The sequence below is a fragment of the Elephas maximus genome, chromosome 3 (genome assembly GCF_024166365.1).
Source record: "Elephas maximus indicus isolate mEleMax1 chromosome 3, mEleMax1 primary haplotype, whole genome shotgun sequence".
Taxonomy (NCBI): domain Eukaryota; kingdom Metazoa; phylum Chordata; class Mammalia; order Proboscidea; family Elephantidae; genus Elephas; species Elephas maximus.
Genome location: NC_064821.1, coordinates 212,213,833 through 212,231,595, shown reverse-complemented (window position 1 = coordinate 212,231,595; position 17,763 = coordinate 212,213,833). Strand labels below are relative to the sequence as shown.

Here is a 17,763-nt window from a genome sequence, read left to right as displayed (position 1 = left end):
AATATATGTTAAATGCATTCCCACTAAGGTATAAATGACATGAGTTTTGTCAGCTCATCCATAGGAATTTAAAGTCTTTAAGGCATAGGAGAGAAAGGATGGGTCTTTAATTGTGGGATTCAGGCATCAGCTAGTAATCTGGGAAGCATCTGAGAAGCAGGGACAGCTTCCTGGATTCCCTGACATTACACTCCATATACAAAAAATATGGCTTTCAGTAGAAAGAGGAGAGGCCACAGGGCCACCACAAATAGTTGTACTTGAGCAGTGGACAAAGGGGCCAGGTCAAGATGGAATTAAAACTCCAGCCCATACTCTACTTGCCACAGGGCTGTCACAGGGCTGCATTAGTCTGGAGCAATGTGCTCTTTTTCATAATTCACACAGGTCCCTCTGTTGGCAGTGGGCCCTAGGAAGACACACAAGGGGAGGCTGACCTGGAATGGGACACTGTTGGTTAGCATCCAAGCTTTGCCATTCAGCTTGTGGTATAACCTTAAGCAAGTTACTTAAACTCATTTGCTTCCTAGTAATATGGTGAAAACAATAGCTACTTCACAGACTAGGTGTAAGACTAAACACTGTTTGTAAAGCATTTCGTACGGTATCACATAGGTCATAAGTTCCAAGAAGTAGTTGTGGTTATTATTAGGGTACACTTCTAAATGGAAGTCATATATATATATATATATATATATATATATATATATATATATATATATATATATATATTGCCATCAAGAAATTTAGAATCTTCTTGGGAACTAAAATTTACTCTCTTCCTCATCCCCTCAAAATTAAATCAGTCAATCAATAAGCAAACAAATACACGTATGTATTATATGTACGGAAAACCTGGTGGCGTAATGATTAAGAATTTGGCTGCTAACCAAAAGCCGGCAGTTTGAATCCACCAGGCACTCATTGGAAACCCTGTGGGGCAGTTCTACTCTGTCCTATAGGGTCGCTACGAGTTGGACTCAACTAGAAGCAACAGGTTTGGGTTTTTTTTAGGTTATTATATAAACAGGTAGTCCCTGACTTAAGACAGGGTTGCGTTCTGATGACTCTGGTGTAAGCCACTTCTGACATAAGTCAAATATCTTTTTTTTTTTTTAGTTTTCATTATTATTATCAGTGTCTTTATAAATCAGATCTTTATTTGTCTTTGGGGGTTGGCATAAGAATGATAACAGCAAGTTATGTGCTGCAACACTGTATGTAGTACATATTACTAATGATAAGATGCACCAAAAAAAAGGACAGTTGTAAGTGTGATTCATTGTAGCTCTAGTATGGGGTAAGTCGGGGACTACCTATACATAACAATTGATGAGTATGTAATGAGTCATTTGGGAGAAGTGTTCTAGGATGAAGGCGTAAATCTACAGGGAAAGATAAAATCATTCATGAAGGTATGGCTTGGCCCAGGCCTCAAATAATGAGCAGAAAAGGCATGCAGAGATATTTTAAGTAAATATCTGGGAGTATTTTCTACTAAAAGGGTATTCATTTCTGCTTCATCCAAATACATATTTCAAGTACAACATAAATGGGATTTGAAGAAAGTCATTTAAGTAGCTAGACAGCAAATATTTAAATGTACTGTTTTCATGTTAATTACTGCTATACAAGTAAATCCTTTCCAAATTATACATCAAAATCTGTTGAAAGAATGACTTGATAACAGAGCACATTTGGATGAGTAAATGACTATGCACTGTTAGTGAAGCATTTTGTACAGTTTATTTCTTCTTTCAAGCCTCTAACGTGGCATTCACTGAATGTCCCAAGGCAGTCATTGGCTACTGGCCTAAAGAAGAACTGGAACCCACGATCTCAACAAGCTCCTCACCTGCACTGCCTTCTCCAGTGCATAGGATGCTCTGTGGAGCAGGCACACCCACGTGCTAACACTGTATGTGGCTCACTCTACTTACTACTCCTTGTATTAAAGACCAAAGGGTAGAAAGAAGAGGAAAAAGAGAGGCTTAAATGTTAATCTAATCACTTAAATGACAGGCTGGTCTCCAGGGTTCCTATAAGCAAATGAGGCTATACTCTAATTAAAAGTATGAGACAATTTATATTCATAAATTGCAGCAATATTAAGATCATACACAAACCCAACTTTAAACACATCATTAAAAAATGTAACATTGGGGAAGTTCCTAAGCAAAGTCCTATAAAGAATAATCACGAAAAGTTAATCAGTCAACTTGAAACCCTAGGGTCAGTTCACTCCAGGCCACATGGCTAGAGGCAAAAACCCAAAATGACATCAAACATGGATAGAGATTAGGAAAGAGAGAGAGGAACAACTTGCTCACAGACAAAGAACAAATGCCAAATTCAATGTTGTAGAAAAAGAGAAAAGTGGTGGTATTAGTGAAGGTGTTGATTAAAAGTTTACTTTTCTGAGATAAGAAATAAGAAAACAGTGCTTCTGTTTGCATGTGTGACACTCATTTCATTGTGTTCTTTTCTTTCCTCAGGTTTGGCCAGAGCCAGACTTTGCAGACAGATTACATCACATACATGGATGAGCTAGGTTCCTTCATAGGGGCCAAGCCAAACATACCATGGCTATTCCTTACTGATCCCCAGCTGGCCCTGGAGGTGTACTTTGGCCCTTGTAGCCCATACCAGTTTAGACCAATGGGACCAGGGAAGTGGGATGGGGCCAGAAATGCTATCCTGACCCAATGGGACCGGACAATGAAGCCATCCAGGACAAAAGCTGTCCAGGAAGCTCAGAGACCCCATCCCCTTTTCAATTTGCTTAAAATGCTTTCATTCCCAGTGTTCCTCCTAGCCATTTTGCTTATATTTTATTAATGAGAAAGTCCTTTAGGTCTCAGCCCATGATTTCTCTTTCCCTTCCTACAAAATGTAAAAATAAGTCCTGGTCAACTTGACTCAAAGTCTAAATAAAATGAAAACTACTCAGCCTCTGTCTTTCTTAGGGGAATCTGGACTCTGAAAGCCTTTCACACACTGAATTGGCATGGTTTAGAACCCTTAAAATAAGGAAAGGGATGGGGATTGAATGGGAGTGAGAGCAAATTTGCTGGCTGAACAAACTTTTAATAAACTTTGTAAAGGGTGTTTTATCATGCCAATTATAGTATTTCAACCAATGGGTCCTCCACAACATTAACTAAAGTTCTTGTCAGTAAATCCAATTCAGAGAGAGAATTTAATTCATTTTGATTCTACTGTTACTTATAACCATTCGTAAGTAAGGACAACCACTGAGAACATCAGCTGAATTCCATTCATCCCTAAAACAGTTAATATTTATAAGATTTCTCTTGGTTCTTGGAATTAGTGGTGGAATTAGTATCTCATAGGTAATGCAATGCGGACTTCTGTTTTTGGCTAAGATGGAGTAACAGGAACCAGGCTTACTTTCCCAAAGAAAATAAGTGAAACTAAACAAAAATATAAAATAACATCTTTAAGGCATTGAACAACAAAGGATAGTAACTTTTAAAAAAATGGGGAAAAATTATGTGGACCCAATGATGCCCATTTTACTGCCTTTTAAAAATTTTCCAGGCCACAGCTCAGAAAGAAGAAACCCACATGGAACTGGTGAATTCCCTGAGTTTAGGAGACAGAGATGAGACTCCGGGAAGATCAGGATGTCAAGAGTTCACAGGCAGAGCACCTCAAAGGAGAGGCCTGCACAGAGAGAGCTCCGGAGGTCTGCAGAAGGTTTCCTCAAGTATTCAGTGGGGTCCTAATCAGTGCATGTATGTAAGGAAACTACCCAAGGCTGGGGAAAAAATACTCAAACGATGGGAAGAAACAGTCCCTAGGGCTCACACAGGGTCAGAAATAGTGCCTATTTCCACCAGCTAGACTGCTAAGCCTCCTAAATCAGAATGTTTTGGTAAAGCATTGAGAAGGGTCCTTCTTCAATAGTAAGAAATAATTAGCTGTAGACTAAATGCTGCTCTTATTTTTTTCAAAAAAAAAAAAATTTCATCTAGCTAATCTTAAAAGCAAGACCTAAATGGAACAATTGTTTCCAAGTAACTTAACTACACATCAGGATGTTGTTGTTGTTAAGTGCTGTCGAGTCAATTTCAACTCATAGAGGCCCCACGTGACAGCAGAGTAGAATGACCCCATATCAGGACAAAGTATACACACACACACACACACGCATATATAATGTATATAAATATATACATATGTGTGTATATGTGTATATATATGTGTGTATGTATGCACATACATATATATGTGTGTATATATACATATACACACAAAAAAAATTCTTTCTGAACACCCAGCAAGGAAAATTCACAACGTCCACCACCTAATAAAAAATTACCAGGAATGCAAAAGAAAAAAAAAAAAAAAATACAACCAATAATGATAAGAAGAAGCGACCAATCTAAACCAAACCAGAAATGACACAGATGTTAGAATGAATTAAAAAAAAAGAACATTAAAACAGTTATTTAACTGTATTCCATATGTTCAAAAAGCTAAAGGAAAGATTAAACACATTAAACAGAGACATGGTGGATATTAAAAAAAAAGACCAAAATTGAATTTCACAGGTGGAAACTATATCTTTACGTAAAAATTTTACTGGATGGGATTAATGGCAATTAAACTTGGCAGAAGAAAAGAAACTTGAAGGCTTAGTAATATAAAACCAAAAAATCACACCCACTGCCATTGAGTCGATTCCAACTAATATAAAACAAGTCTATACAAAATGGAAAACACAGGGAAAAAAAAGTATTTAAAAAAATGAACAGCATTAGTATGGTACAACAATTTACCTAATACATGTGAAATTGGAGTCCCTGAAGGAGAAGAAGGGGGGTGGGGAGACATAAAAAATAATGGCTAAAAATTCTTTAAATGTTACGAAAACAATAAACCACAGGTCTAAGAAGCTCCAAGAGGTACCAAGCGTAAAAAACATTGAAAAAAAAAAAAAACTACCAAACCAAGGCACACAACAATCCAACTGCTAAAACCAGTAATAAGGAATATGTCTTTTTAAAAACCACAGGGAAAAAAATTAATTTTATGTTCAGAAGAATAAAGATAAGCATAGCAGTATATTTTTTATCAAAGCAATGCAACCATTAATAGTAAAGAACATCTTTAAACTACTAAAAGAAAAAACAAACTGCCAACCTTTAACCTAGACTTCCATACCCAGCAAAAATATCTTTCAAAAATAAAGCAAAATAGTTTTTTTAGACATGCAAAAGCTGAAAGAGCTCATCACCAGCAGATCTGCAATTATAATAAATGTAAAAGGAAGTCATTCAAGCAGAAGAAAAACTAGATAGAACCTACACAAAGGAAACAAAAACATTAGAAACTGTTAAACATATGACTAAATATTCAAGGCAGTTTCTCATTATTAAAATCTCTTTAAAAGATTATTGATTCCTTAAACAAAAATAATAACAATCTAGTCTGGGTTTTATAACATATGTAGAAGTAAAATGTATGATAACAATAACAATAAAGGGATGTCATGGATTGAACAGTGTCCCTCAAAAATATATGTCGACTTGGTTAGGCCATGATTCCCAGTATTGTGTGGTTGTCCTCCATTTGGTGATTGTAATTTTATGTTAAAGAGGATTAGTGTGGGATTGTAACACCATCCTTACCCAGGTCACATCTCTGATCAAATGTAAAGGGAGTTTCCTTGGGGCGTGGCCTGGACCACCTTTTATCCCTCAAGGGATAAAAAGGAAAGGGAAATGAGCAGAGAAGGGGATCTCATACCACCAAGAGAGCAGAGCCAGGAGCAGAACGTGTCCTTTGGACCTGAGTTTCCTGTGCTGAGATGCTCCCAGACTAAGGCAAGATTCATCACAAGGACCTTCCTCCAGAGCCAGCAGAGAGGAAAAGCCTTCCCCTGGAGCTGACGCCCTGAATTTGGACTTGTAGCCTACTAGACTGTGAGAGAATGAATTTCCCTTTGTTAAAGACATCAGCTTGTGGTATTTTTGTTATAGCAGCACTAGATGACTAAGAGATAAATGGAAGTACGAGTATACTACTGGAAGTGTCAAATACTATATGTGAAGTGTTATATCACAGGAAAGTAGACTAAAAGTTAAAATTTATCCTGTAAACTGTAAAAAATCACTAACATAACAAAGCAAGCTGTTACAGCTAATAAGCCAGCCAAAGCAATAAAACGGAATCATAAAGATACTCTGTTAACCCAAAAGAAGTCAGAAAAAGAAGAAAGTGGGCAGTAAAGAACAGATAAGACAAATAAAAAGCAAATGGCTACATGGTAGAATTAAACATAATTTTATCAATAATCATATTTGATATAAATGGCCCAAACATCCAATTAAAAGACAGAGATTGTCAAATTGGATTTAAAAAAATCAAGACCCAACCATACACTGACAACATGAAACACACCACAAATATAAAGACAGAAATAGGTTAAAGGAACGGGATGGAAAAAGACATATCATGATAACACTAACTAAGGATACCTGGAGTACCTATGTCAATATACGAGAAAGTAGATTTCAGAGAAAAGAACGTTAACAAAAAAAGAAAATTACAGACCAATATCCCTCGTGAACTTAGATGCAAAAATCCTCAACAAAATTCTAGCCAATAGAATTCAACAACATATCAAAATTAATTCACCACGACCAAGTGGGATTCATACCAGGTATACTTTTTTTTTTTATATATACAGGAATGGTTCAACATTAAAGAAAAACAGTCAATGTAATCCATCACATAAGTAAAACAAAAGACTAGAACCACACGATCTTATCAATTGATGCAGAAAAGGCATTTGACGAAGTCCAACACCCACTCATGATAAAAGCTCTCAGCAAAATAAGAATAGAAGGAAAATTCCTAAACATTATAAAGGGCATTTATACAAAGCCAACAGCCAACCTCATGCTAAATGGAGAGAGACTGAAACCATTCCCCTTGGGAACAGGAACTAGACAATGATGCCCTTTATCACCACTTTTATTCAGCATTGTGCTGGAGGTCCTAGCCACAGTGATAAGGCTACATAAAGAAATAAAGGGCATCCGAATTGGCAAAGAAGAAGTAAACGTATCTCTGTTTTCAGATGACATGATCTTATACACAAAAAAACCTAAAGAACCCTCAAGAAAACTACTAAAACTAATAGAAGGGTTTAGCAGATTATCAGGATACAAGATCAACATACATAAATAAGGTGGATTCCTCTACACCAACAAAGACAACGGCAAAGAGGAAATCGCCAAATCAATACCATTTACAATAGCCCCCAGGGAGATAAAATACTTAGGAATAAATCTAACTAGAGATGTAAAACACCTATACAAAGAAAACTATAAGATACTACTGCAAGAAATCAAGAGAGACCTACATAAATGAAAAACATACCTTGCTCATGGATAGGAAGACTTAACATTGTAAAAATGTCTATTCTACCAAAAGCAATCTACAGATACAACGCAACTCCAATCCAAATTCCAAAGACATTTTTTAATGAAATGGAGAAATAAATCACCAACTTCACATGGGCAGAAAAGAGGCCCCCGATAAGCAAAGCATTACTGAAAAAGAACAAAGTTGGAGGCCTCACACTGCCTGATTTTAGAACTTATTATACCACCACAGTAGTCAAAACAGCTTGGTACTGGTACAACAACAGATACATAGACCAATGGAACAAAATTGAGAATCCAGGCATAAATCCATCCACATATGAGCAGCTGATATTTGACAAAGGCCCAAAGTCTGTTAAATGGGGAAAAGATAGTCTCTTCAACAAATGGTGCTGGCATAACTGGATATCCATCTGCAAAAAAAATGAAACAAGCCCATACTTCACACCATGGACAAAAACCAACTCCAAATGGATCAAAGACCTACACATAAAATCTAAAATAACAAAGATCATGGAAGAAAAAATAGGGACAATGCTAATACATGGCATAAAGAGTATACAAAACATTACTAACATTGTACAAAACACCAGAAGAGAAATTAGATAACTGGGAGTTCCTAAAAGTCAAACACCTATGTGCATCCAAAGACTTCACCAAAAGAGTAAAAAGATTACCTACAGACTGGGAAAAAGTTTAACTATGACATTTCCAATCAGCATATGATCTCTAAAAGCAACATGATACTGCAAAAACTCAACAAGAGAAAGACAAGTAACCCAATTAAAAAATGGGCAAAGGATATGAACAGGCACTTTACCAAAGAAGACATTCAGGCTGCTAACAGATACATGAGGAAATGCTCACGATCATTAGCTATTAGAGAAATGCAAATCAAAACTAAAAGATTCCACCTTACCCCAACAAGGCTGGCATTAATCCAAAAAACACAAAATAGTAAATGTTGAAGAGGCTGTGGAGAGACTAGAATTCTTATACACCGCTGGTGGGAACGTAAAACGGTACAGCCACTCTGGAAATCAATTTGGTGCTTCCTTAAAAAGCTAGAAATACAACCACCATACGATCCAGAAATTCCACTCCTTGGAATACACTGTAAAGAAATAAGAGCCTTTACGCTAACAGATATATGCACACCCATGTTCATTGCAGCACTGTTTACAATAGCAAAAAGATGGAAGCAACCAAGGTGCTCATCAATGATGAATGGATAAATAAATTATGGTATAGTCACACAATGGAATACTAAGCAGCAATTAAGAACAATGATGAATCTGTGAAATAGTTTACGACATGGAGGAACCTGGAAGGCATTATGCTGAGTGAAATTAGTCAATTGTAAAAGGACAAATATTGTATGAGACCATTATTATGAGAACTCCAGATAAAGTTTAAACACAGGAGAAAATATTCTTTGATGGTTACGAGGGTGGGGAAGGAGGGATAGGGATATTCACTAGCAGACAAAAATTTTTTTAGGTGAAGGGAAGGGTAACACATAACACAGGGATAGTCAATACAACTGGACTAAACCAAAAGCAATTTCCTCAATACAACAAAAAACTTTGAAGCCCAGAGTAGCAGGGATGGGGGTCTCAGGATCATGGTTTCCGAGGACATCTAGGTCAACTGGCATAACAAAATGTATTAAGGAAATAGTCTGCATTCCACTTTGGTGAGAGGTGTCTGGGGTCTTAAACGCTAGCAAGAGCCATCTAAGGTGCATCAATTGGTCTCAATCCACCTGGAGCAAAGGAGAATGAAGAACACCAAAGACGCAAGGTAAATATGAGCCCAACAGACAGAAAAGGCCACATAAAGCAGACACTCCATCAGCCTGAGATCTGAAGAACTAGATGCTGCCCAGCTACCACCAGTGACTGCCCTGACAGGGAACACAACAGAGAATCCCTGATGGAGCAGGAGAGCAGTGGGATGCAGATCTTAAATTCTCATAAAAAGACCAGCTTAATGGTTGGACTGAGACCGGAGGGACCCTGAGGGGCATTGTTCCTGGATCCTTTGATAGCCCAAGATTGGAACCATTCTCGAAACCAACTCTACAGACAGGGGTTGGCCTGTAATATAAGATAGACAATGATGCTGGTGAGGAGTGAACTTCATGGCTCAAGAGACACATGAGACTATGTGGGCAACCCCTGTCTGGTGGCGAGAGGAGAAGGAAGAGGGGGACTGGAGCTGGTTGAATGGTGGAGAGGAAGAACGTGATATTTCATTAAGGGGAGAGAAGCTGAGGGTGCACAGCGGGGTGTGTATAGTTTTTTGTATGAGAGACTGACTTGATTTGTAATCTTTCACCTAAAGCATGATAAATTCTTTTTTGAAAGTACTTAAAAAGAAAAAAAAAAGAATGTTAACAAATAGATCATTGTCATTTCAGAATGATGAAGGAGTCAATTCATCAATAGGGCAGACAAATCATAAACATTTATACACATAACAGAGCCTCGAAATACATGAAAAAAACTGATAGACCTGCAAAGACAAAAAGATAAATCCTTGATTATACTTGGATATTTCGACACTCTCTCAGAAAACTTGATAAAACAATATGAGTAAGGAAACAGAAGATTGAAACAACGATATCAGCCGACAAGCTTAATTAACATTTAGGGAATACTTAAGTGAACAATAGCAGAATACACACTCATTTCCAGTGCACACTGAATACTTGTCAAGATTTAGACATATTCTGAACCATAATTTAAGTTCAATAAAGAATTTAAGTCATACAAAGTTTGTTCAGTAACTGCTTGAATTATATTACAAATAGCAGAAATATCTCTGGAAAAAAACCCAAAATGTTTAGAAACTTAATAAAATACCTTGTTAACCCATGGCTCAAAGAAGAATTCAAAAGGGAAATTAGAAAATATTTTGAACTAAATGAAAATGAAAACATATCAAAATTTGTGTGATATGCTAAAGCAGTTATTAGAGGAAGATTTGTGGCACTAAACACCTCTATTAATAAAGAAGAAAGGTCTCAAATTAATAACCTCGATTTCCACCTTAAGAAATTAGAAAAAGATAAATGAAATCCAAAGTAAACAGAAGAAAACGAAGATCAGTGCAAAAATCAATGAAGTAAAAACAGAAGGACAAAGATAAAAATCAATGAAACTAAAAGCTAGTGTCTTCAGAAACTCAAACTGATAAATCTCTAGTAAGAAGGAGCAAAAATAAAAAAGATGTTAATTAGCCATATGAGGAATGATAGAGGTGACAAGTTTTTCTTTGTCAAAATATAGTGTTAAGAGAATGAAAAGAAAAACCATAGACTGGGAGAAAATATTCACAAATAATATCTCTTGTAAGATTTGTATCCAGAATATATACAAGAACTCTCAAAACTCAAATAAGAATACACAAGCCGATTAAAATGTAGGCAAAAGATTTAAACAGACACTTTACCAAATAAGACATGCAGAGGGCAAATAAGCACATGAAAATATCTTCAACATCTTTAATCATTAAGAAAATGCAAATTAAAACTGCAAAGAAATACCACGACACCCTATTAGAATGGTAAAAATTAAAAACATTGACTTTTAGTAGTTTCTTAAAAATGTAAACATATACCTACCATATGATCTAACTTCTCCACTCTTAGATATTTATTAACCTAGGAAAAATTAAAATCTATGTCTATATAAAAACTTATACACAAACATTTATAGCAGCTTCATTTATAATATGCTGAGCAAGTAAACCAAGAAGCTGGACTATATAAAGAAGAACAGGGCATCAGGATTAAAGAAAGACTCATTAACAGTCTGCCATATGCAGATGACACAACATTGCTTGCTGAGGGTGAAGAGGTCTTGAAGCACTTACTGATGAAGATAAAAGACCACAGCCTTCAGTATGGATTACACCTCAACATAAAGAAAACAAAAATCCCTACCACTGGACCAATAAGTCACATTATGATAAATGGAGAAAAGATTGAAGTTGTCAAGGATTTCATTTTATTTGGCTCCACAATAAACAGCAGTCAAGAGATCAAAAGACACATTGCATTGGGAAAATCTGCTGCAAAAGACCTCTTTAAAGGGTTAAAAAGCAAAGACGTCACCTTGAAGACTAAGGTGCACCCGACCCAAGCCATGGTGTTTTCAATTGCCTCGTATGCATGCAAAAGCTGGATGCAAAAGCTAGACAATGAATAAGGAAGACTAAAGAAGAGTTGATGCCTTTGAATTATGATGTCAGCAAAGACTATTTGAATATACCGTCAACTGCCAAAAGAACAAACAAATCTGTCTTGGAAGAAGTACAGCCAGAATGCTCCTTAGAAGCATGGATGGTGAGACTTCATCTCACATACTTTGGACATGTTATCAGGAGAGATCAGTCCCTGGAGAAGGACATCATGCTTGGTAAAGCAGAAGGTCAGCAAAAAAGAGGAAGACCCTCAACAAGATGGATTGACACAGTGGCTGTAACAATAGGCTCAAGCATAACAACGATTGTGAGGATGGCACAGGACCTGGCTGTGTTTCGTTCTCTTTTACCTAAGGTTGCTGTTAGTTGGAACTGACTCGACAGCACCTGACAACAACGTTTATAATAGGATCCCTAGTGGCACAATGGTTAAGCATCTGGCTGCTAACTCAGAGGTTGGTGGTTTGAACCCTCCAGCTGTTCCACAGGGAAAAGATGTGGCATCCAGCTTCTATGAAGATTACAGCCTTGGAAACCTTATAGGGCAGTTCTACTCTGTCCTATAGCGTTGCCATGAGTCAGAATTGACTCAACGGCAAGGGGTTTTGTTTTGGGTGGGTTTTGTGTATAATAGCCAAAAATTGTAAACAACCCAAATGTCCATCAAAATATGAATGGATAAAGTGTGGGGTATCCATAAAATGTAATACTATTCAGCAATAAAACTGAATGGACTACTATTACACACAACAACATGGACAAGTCTGAAAATAATCATGCCAAGTAAAAGAAGCCAGACCCCTCCCCTCAAAAAAAGTGTACATACTGTATGATCACATTTATATAAAATTCTAGAAGTTGTAAACCAATTTATAGTGACAGAAAGCAGGTCAATGTTTGCCTGGGGATGAAGGGGAGCTAGAGGTCTAGAAGTGGCCAGCAGAAGACATTACAAAGGGAAATGAGGAAATTTTGGGGGGGTGATAGATATGTTCGTCTCGATTTTGGTGATAGTTTCACAGGTGTGTGTATATGTCAAAACATATCTAATTGTACCTCAATAAAGCTATCTTAAAAATACAATGCATCCTTGCTTTGGATGACATGAACACAGAAGATTATAAAGTACTTTATTGATTATGTTTCTTGGTTGTTCACAAATAAAATATCAGAGATAGAATCAATAATCTAAAAATAAACCCAATTAAGAGAAGAGTTCCAACATTCTCTTTAGGAAAGAGAATAATAAATATATTGATACATATGACATCTACAATTTATATCTAAAAAAAGCAAGATAAATATTCTAACTCAGCTTGTCAAATTAGAGAAATGGTACAGGACATTGAAAATGGATGAAGAACCACTGATTTATGAAGAAAAAATGTATACAAATTTGCTCACTCTGAATCCTCCATGTGGCTTTTGTTCATCGGACCTCCAGCTCTTGAGACTTGAGCCAGCAGCTTACTTGTCGATCTTGGGATTCGTCAGCCTCCGCAGCCTGTGAACCAGCAGCCTGCCAGCCTCCCTACAGATCTTGGGATTTGTCAGGAGAAGCTTCCATCCTGACCCATGGACTTGGAACTTTCCATCCTCTACAAACGTGTGAGCCATTTCCTTGATATAAAACTCTCTCTCTCTTTATATAGACACACACACACACATTTCTCTGGTTTTGCTTCTCTAGAGAAAGTTACCAATCCTCGTCACAATTTGATTTTAGGAAATAAAGATTCTAGTTGTCAAAATAAGTTCAAACCAGATGTAACTGCAAAGTATTTTCGTGTGTGTGTGTGTGTGTGTGTTTAGTTTTGTTCTGTTTTGTATGGTACTAAAATATCAGAAGAAGAGCCTGCAAGAACCATAAAGTAAAATCTCTCTATATTCCAAATGTCCTGTGCACATATCTCAAGTCTGTATTACAGCCCTCTGTTCAAATGGAGATCACAAATGAAGATTGATCTTGAAACCTAGGACACTTGAGTAGAACAAGAAAAACAATAACTGTTTTGATACATATAACCTTTAAAGAAAAACTGAGTGCATAGATTCCAAGAATAGTCCTAGCCCAGAGAGATCTTTTAACTGTTCTTCAAAGAGCCTTACTTGAGTGGGAGTGTGGGAAGAAACCTCCATACCATGAAACACAGAAACATGTTTCAGGGTATGGGAGTCTCTTTCCCTCCCTAGATGCACTAAGGGAGGGGTGTTCTCCCCAACCAAGGCTCTGGTAAAGTATGGCTAAGTGCTGTCCTGGGACCTTCAGACTCAAAATGTTTGGGCCAATTTGAAATGTCCTCAGTACACTGGACTTGTTGATGTCTTGTTCAATCGTAGAGACGATATTAATTTTCACTAAACTACATATGATGGAATGCTACTTGCAAGCTCTGTGTACTTGATCCTGTGCAGGAAGTAGACACAAGTGTGTCCTTTCTCATCTTCTTTCCCAGTTATGCAAAAATAAGATGAGAACTGGAGATCATTAAGGAGTAAAAACAGCTAGAGCATATGCTAACTCCAAGGGCACTTAATACTTCGGGTTGGATACTTGGACTAACCATCCCCAAAACCTGTATTATGTGTGTATGAATGTGTGATGAGGGTGTTTGTGACTGAACCCAGTGTAAGGTCTATAGATTCAAAACTCAAGAGCAAACTGAATAAGTAAAATTCTTTTTACAAGTTCCTGTTAGTGATAATCACTGATTTTTAAATCAGATGGGTAGTACAACTAATGGTTGGAAGACAGTCCTGTATCACATTATCAAACAAAAAATAAACTATAAATATTATTTTTCTACTTTGCTTCTAAAATCCTAGCACAATTCATGTGATAATAAAAAAAAATATATTAAATGAAATAACACGTAGAGCATTGTGAGCATAAGAAATTATTAGTGTTTATTTTCTTCTGTTTGTGTATTGCATTGTCTCTGAATCTTTTACAAACTTTACCTCCTTGATCTTTATGGCATTTCTTTTAAGTACTGTCATCACTCTGCGCTATTTTCCAACAAGGAAATAGATGCTTTGAGGTAACACAAGGATTAAGGGAGAGCTAAGCCTTTTGTTTCCCAATTCGGTGTTTTCTTTTCAAGGGCTATTTGACCAGTCCCGACCATTTCCTCAAAACAACATGAGGGCATTTAGAGCCCAAAAGACATATTTCTATCACCATCCTTGTAATATTCTTCATATATGTAGTTAGTGTTCTTCAGAAATATGATTAAATGCAATGTTTCCATTTAGCAATACATATAAAAAGTTTTTTAAAAATTTGATAGAAAATAAGCAATGTCACAGGGTGTTATGAATGAAGTGGTCCTTGCCTAATGGTGACGAGTAAGAGTTAGCCAAGTGAAGGGGGACGGGAAGGAAAGAGTATTCCTTACTGAGAGGCCTTCAATGCAAAGCTCTGGAGATAAAAAGCATGGTACATTTGAAGAAATTAAAAAAAAAAAAATCCTGTTTGGTTTCAAATACAGTCAGGAGGGGAAAGGCAAGGGATTACTATGGAGAGAAAAGATGGGCATCTAGTGAGTGGTGAAGGAGGTTCTCTTTCTAAAGACCCGAAAAGTATCTAGGCATTGGAAGAAAGAGAAAACCTAAGAGATCAAGACAGTAGGCAGCCACACAGATTAAAAGGCAGATTCATGGTCGAAACACCTGCTCCGTATCTACCGATCTCTTCAAGGAGATAAAACTACCAACCTTACAATACTTTACAACCAACACTGATATACCTGGATGCAGAGTCATAATATGGGTTTAACTGAAAAGTACTTGAAGGCAAAATGTACCCATCTGAAGGTAAATTTTTAAAGCCAGAGCAAGTGATAGCTGAAATTCCCAAGCACATGGTTAAATTTTACATCTTACTCGGAATTGCAGTGACCTAGGCTCATTCAGTTGTCCTCCGCTTAGGTATAAAAAGATATAGCTTTATTAATTACCTTTTATTATCCTATATAATAGGAATATAATCAGAGCCTTAACATCTAAGTTTATTATTCTTCCCTTCCTGGGAAAAGCATATAAAATGCCAACTATATCTTCAGGAATTTGGAGCACCGATGCTTCACAGCACCTTCACTGCCAGCACCCTGCTAATCACCTAATGACTTTTGCACCTACTAAGAGACTGACTCACATTACAGACCTACCTCCTTAATGAATTACGAAATCCTTAAACTCCATTAAACTCTGGCCCAATACCAGGCATCCAAACCCAGATGCTTACAGGGTCTAACAGATAAGTAAATAAAGCGCCAGGTTGTATATCGATCACTCTGCCGACAAGTTAAACATAGACGAATTATTTTTCACTTCCATAAAGAAATTTGCAGGTTCAGTGTAGCCAGATTTTCTAAAATTTTTCAAGCTGCCTGGGATTGATATTTTTATGTTATTTTCTGGATTCTTTAATGTTTAGCAACTAATTTTTTTTAAAGGTTTTAACCCCTGGGTTTTTAGCCTAAGGGCCCCAGTTTGATCCCTTTGCCTTCCCTTCCCTGAAAACAATGGATACTGCCATCATTTAATCGCCACTTTAAGAATCCAGAGGGACTTTAGCAATTTCTTCATTCAATTCTTGGATGATGTTTGTGTCCTCTCTAAAACATCCAGCCTCTCCTTGAGCACCTCTTTGGGCACAGGGTTCATTCATTACTTTCTGGAGCAGCCTCCAGATGACTGACTCCCTCTGGCATTTACCCAGTGTGACCACCATTAAATGCCAGTTTCAAATGTGGGAGCCATGTCTACCTGCTGGATGCTCAAAAGTGAAGCATCGAATTCATTCCAAACTAGAGTTTTAATTACTTAATGGAGCATTGAAAAAGCAGAAATTACTTCCGGGACTCTGTCCTATAGAAATTTTTGCACAAATGCTTTGTAGAGAGATGGATGAAGAAGAACACTCACTGGAGCTTCATAATAGTGAAAAACTAGAAGCAATTCAACTGCTCATCATAGTGTAAAATAATATATATGATCAACCTACATGTACTGGCATGGAACTCTCCCCAAAACATAGTTTAATGAAAAAAGCGAGTAACAAAATAACACACCAATATTCTCTCACTTATATAAGTGCTTATGAATGTACATATAATGTCTTAGTCTGGGTTCTCTAGAGAAGCAAAACCACTAAAGCATATAAGTATATTTAGAGAGAGATTTATATCGAGGAAATGGTTCACACAGTTGTAGAGGCTGGACCGTCCTGCTTTCTCAACACTAGTTTGTCTTGTATATCGTATTTTTACTCCTTGTTTTGTTTTTGTGTGTGTGTGCATTATATAACAGTATTGTTTCAATGCCCTCACTAATGTTTGCCCTCGCTAATGGAATGTACTTTATCAGAGAAAATAGTCACGGATAAGCTAATAAAAGGTCAAGTCCAGGCTTCTCCTGATTCACATAAGCCACAGGGGTTGGTGAACACAAGATTGGCAGGTCAGAAAGCAGGACTTTTCCTCAGAGGCTATGAAAATTGATGAATCTTAAGATTGGCAGGTAAAATAGCAGGTAAGCTGCTAGCTCAAGTCCCAAGAACCAGAGGTCAGATAAACAGGGGCCAGCTGCAGGATCGAGCCTGAGCAAAAAGCCCCCAAGCCTTGCCAGAATGTCCACTTATATCTGAGGCAGGCCACCTGCCCAAGGAAACTTCCTTTCAACTGATTGGCTACTCACAGCGGATCTCATCATGGAGGTGATCACAACATCATATGACTGCCAAACCACTGAGAATCATGGCCCAGCCAAGTTAACATACAACCTTAACCATCATGTATATGTATACAAATGTATCTAAATGCACAGAAGGAGGTATCTGGAAGCCAATTGTCACCAGAGGTTTCCTCTGAAGATTAGAGTGGGGCTGGGAATGGAGTTATGGAGGAGTGAGGACTGTGCTATTTTTTTTCTATATACTTTTGTATTGTTTGGATTTTCCCAGTAAAAATGTTTCCATATGTGACTTGTGTCATTTTTTTAAGAACTATTTTTTCGAAGAGTCATCATTCATCCTGAAAGCACCTAAAAGGAGCCTGGTTGGTGAATCTTATGAAGACAAAAGAAAATGACAGCTTTTGAGTACAAATTCCAGCCTCAACTACAAATTGTCTTC

General features: G+C 37.1%; 1 protein-coding gene across 1 annotated transcript in view; it reads left to right on the top strand.

Moving 5' to 3' along the window:
* LOC126073953 (putative dimethylaniline monooxygenase [N-oxide-forming] 6) overlaps positions 1-2,838 on the top strand; it is a 29,127-nt gene extending 26,289 nt beyond the window's left edge. The window contains 1 exon segment of the mRNA XM_049881250.1: positions 2,496-2,838. Within this exon segment, the coding sequence (XP_049737207.1) occupies positions 2,496-2,838 (343 nt within the window).
* Positions 2,839-17,763: the final 14,925 nt, after the last annotated feature.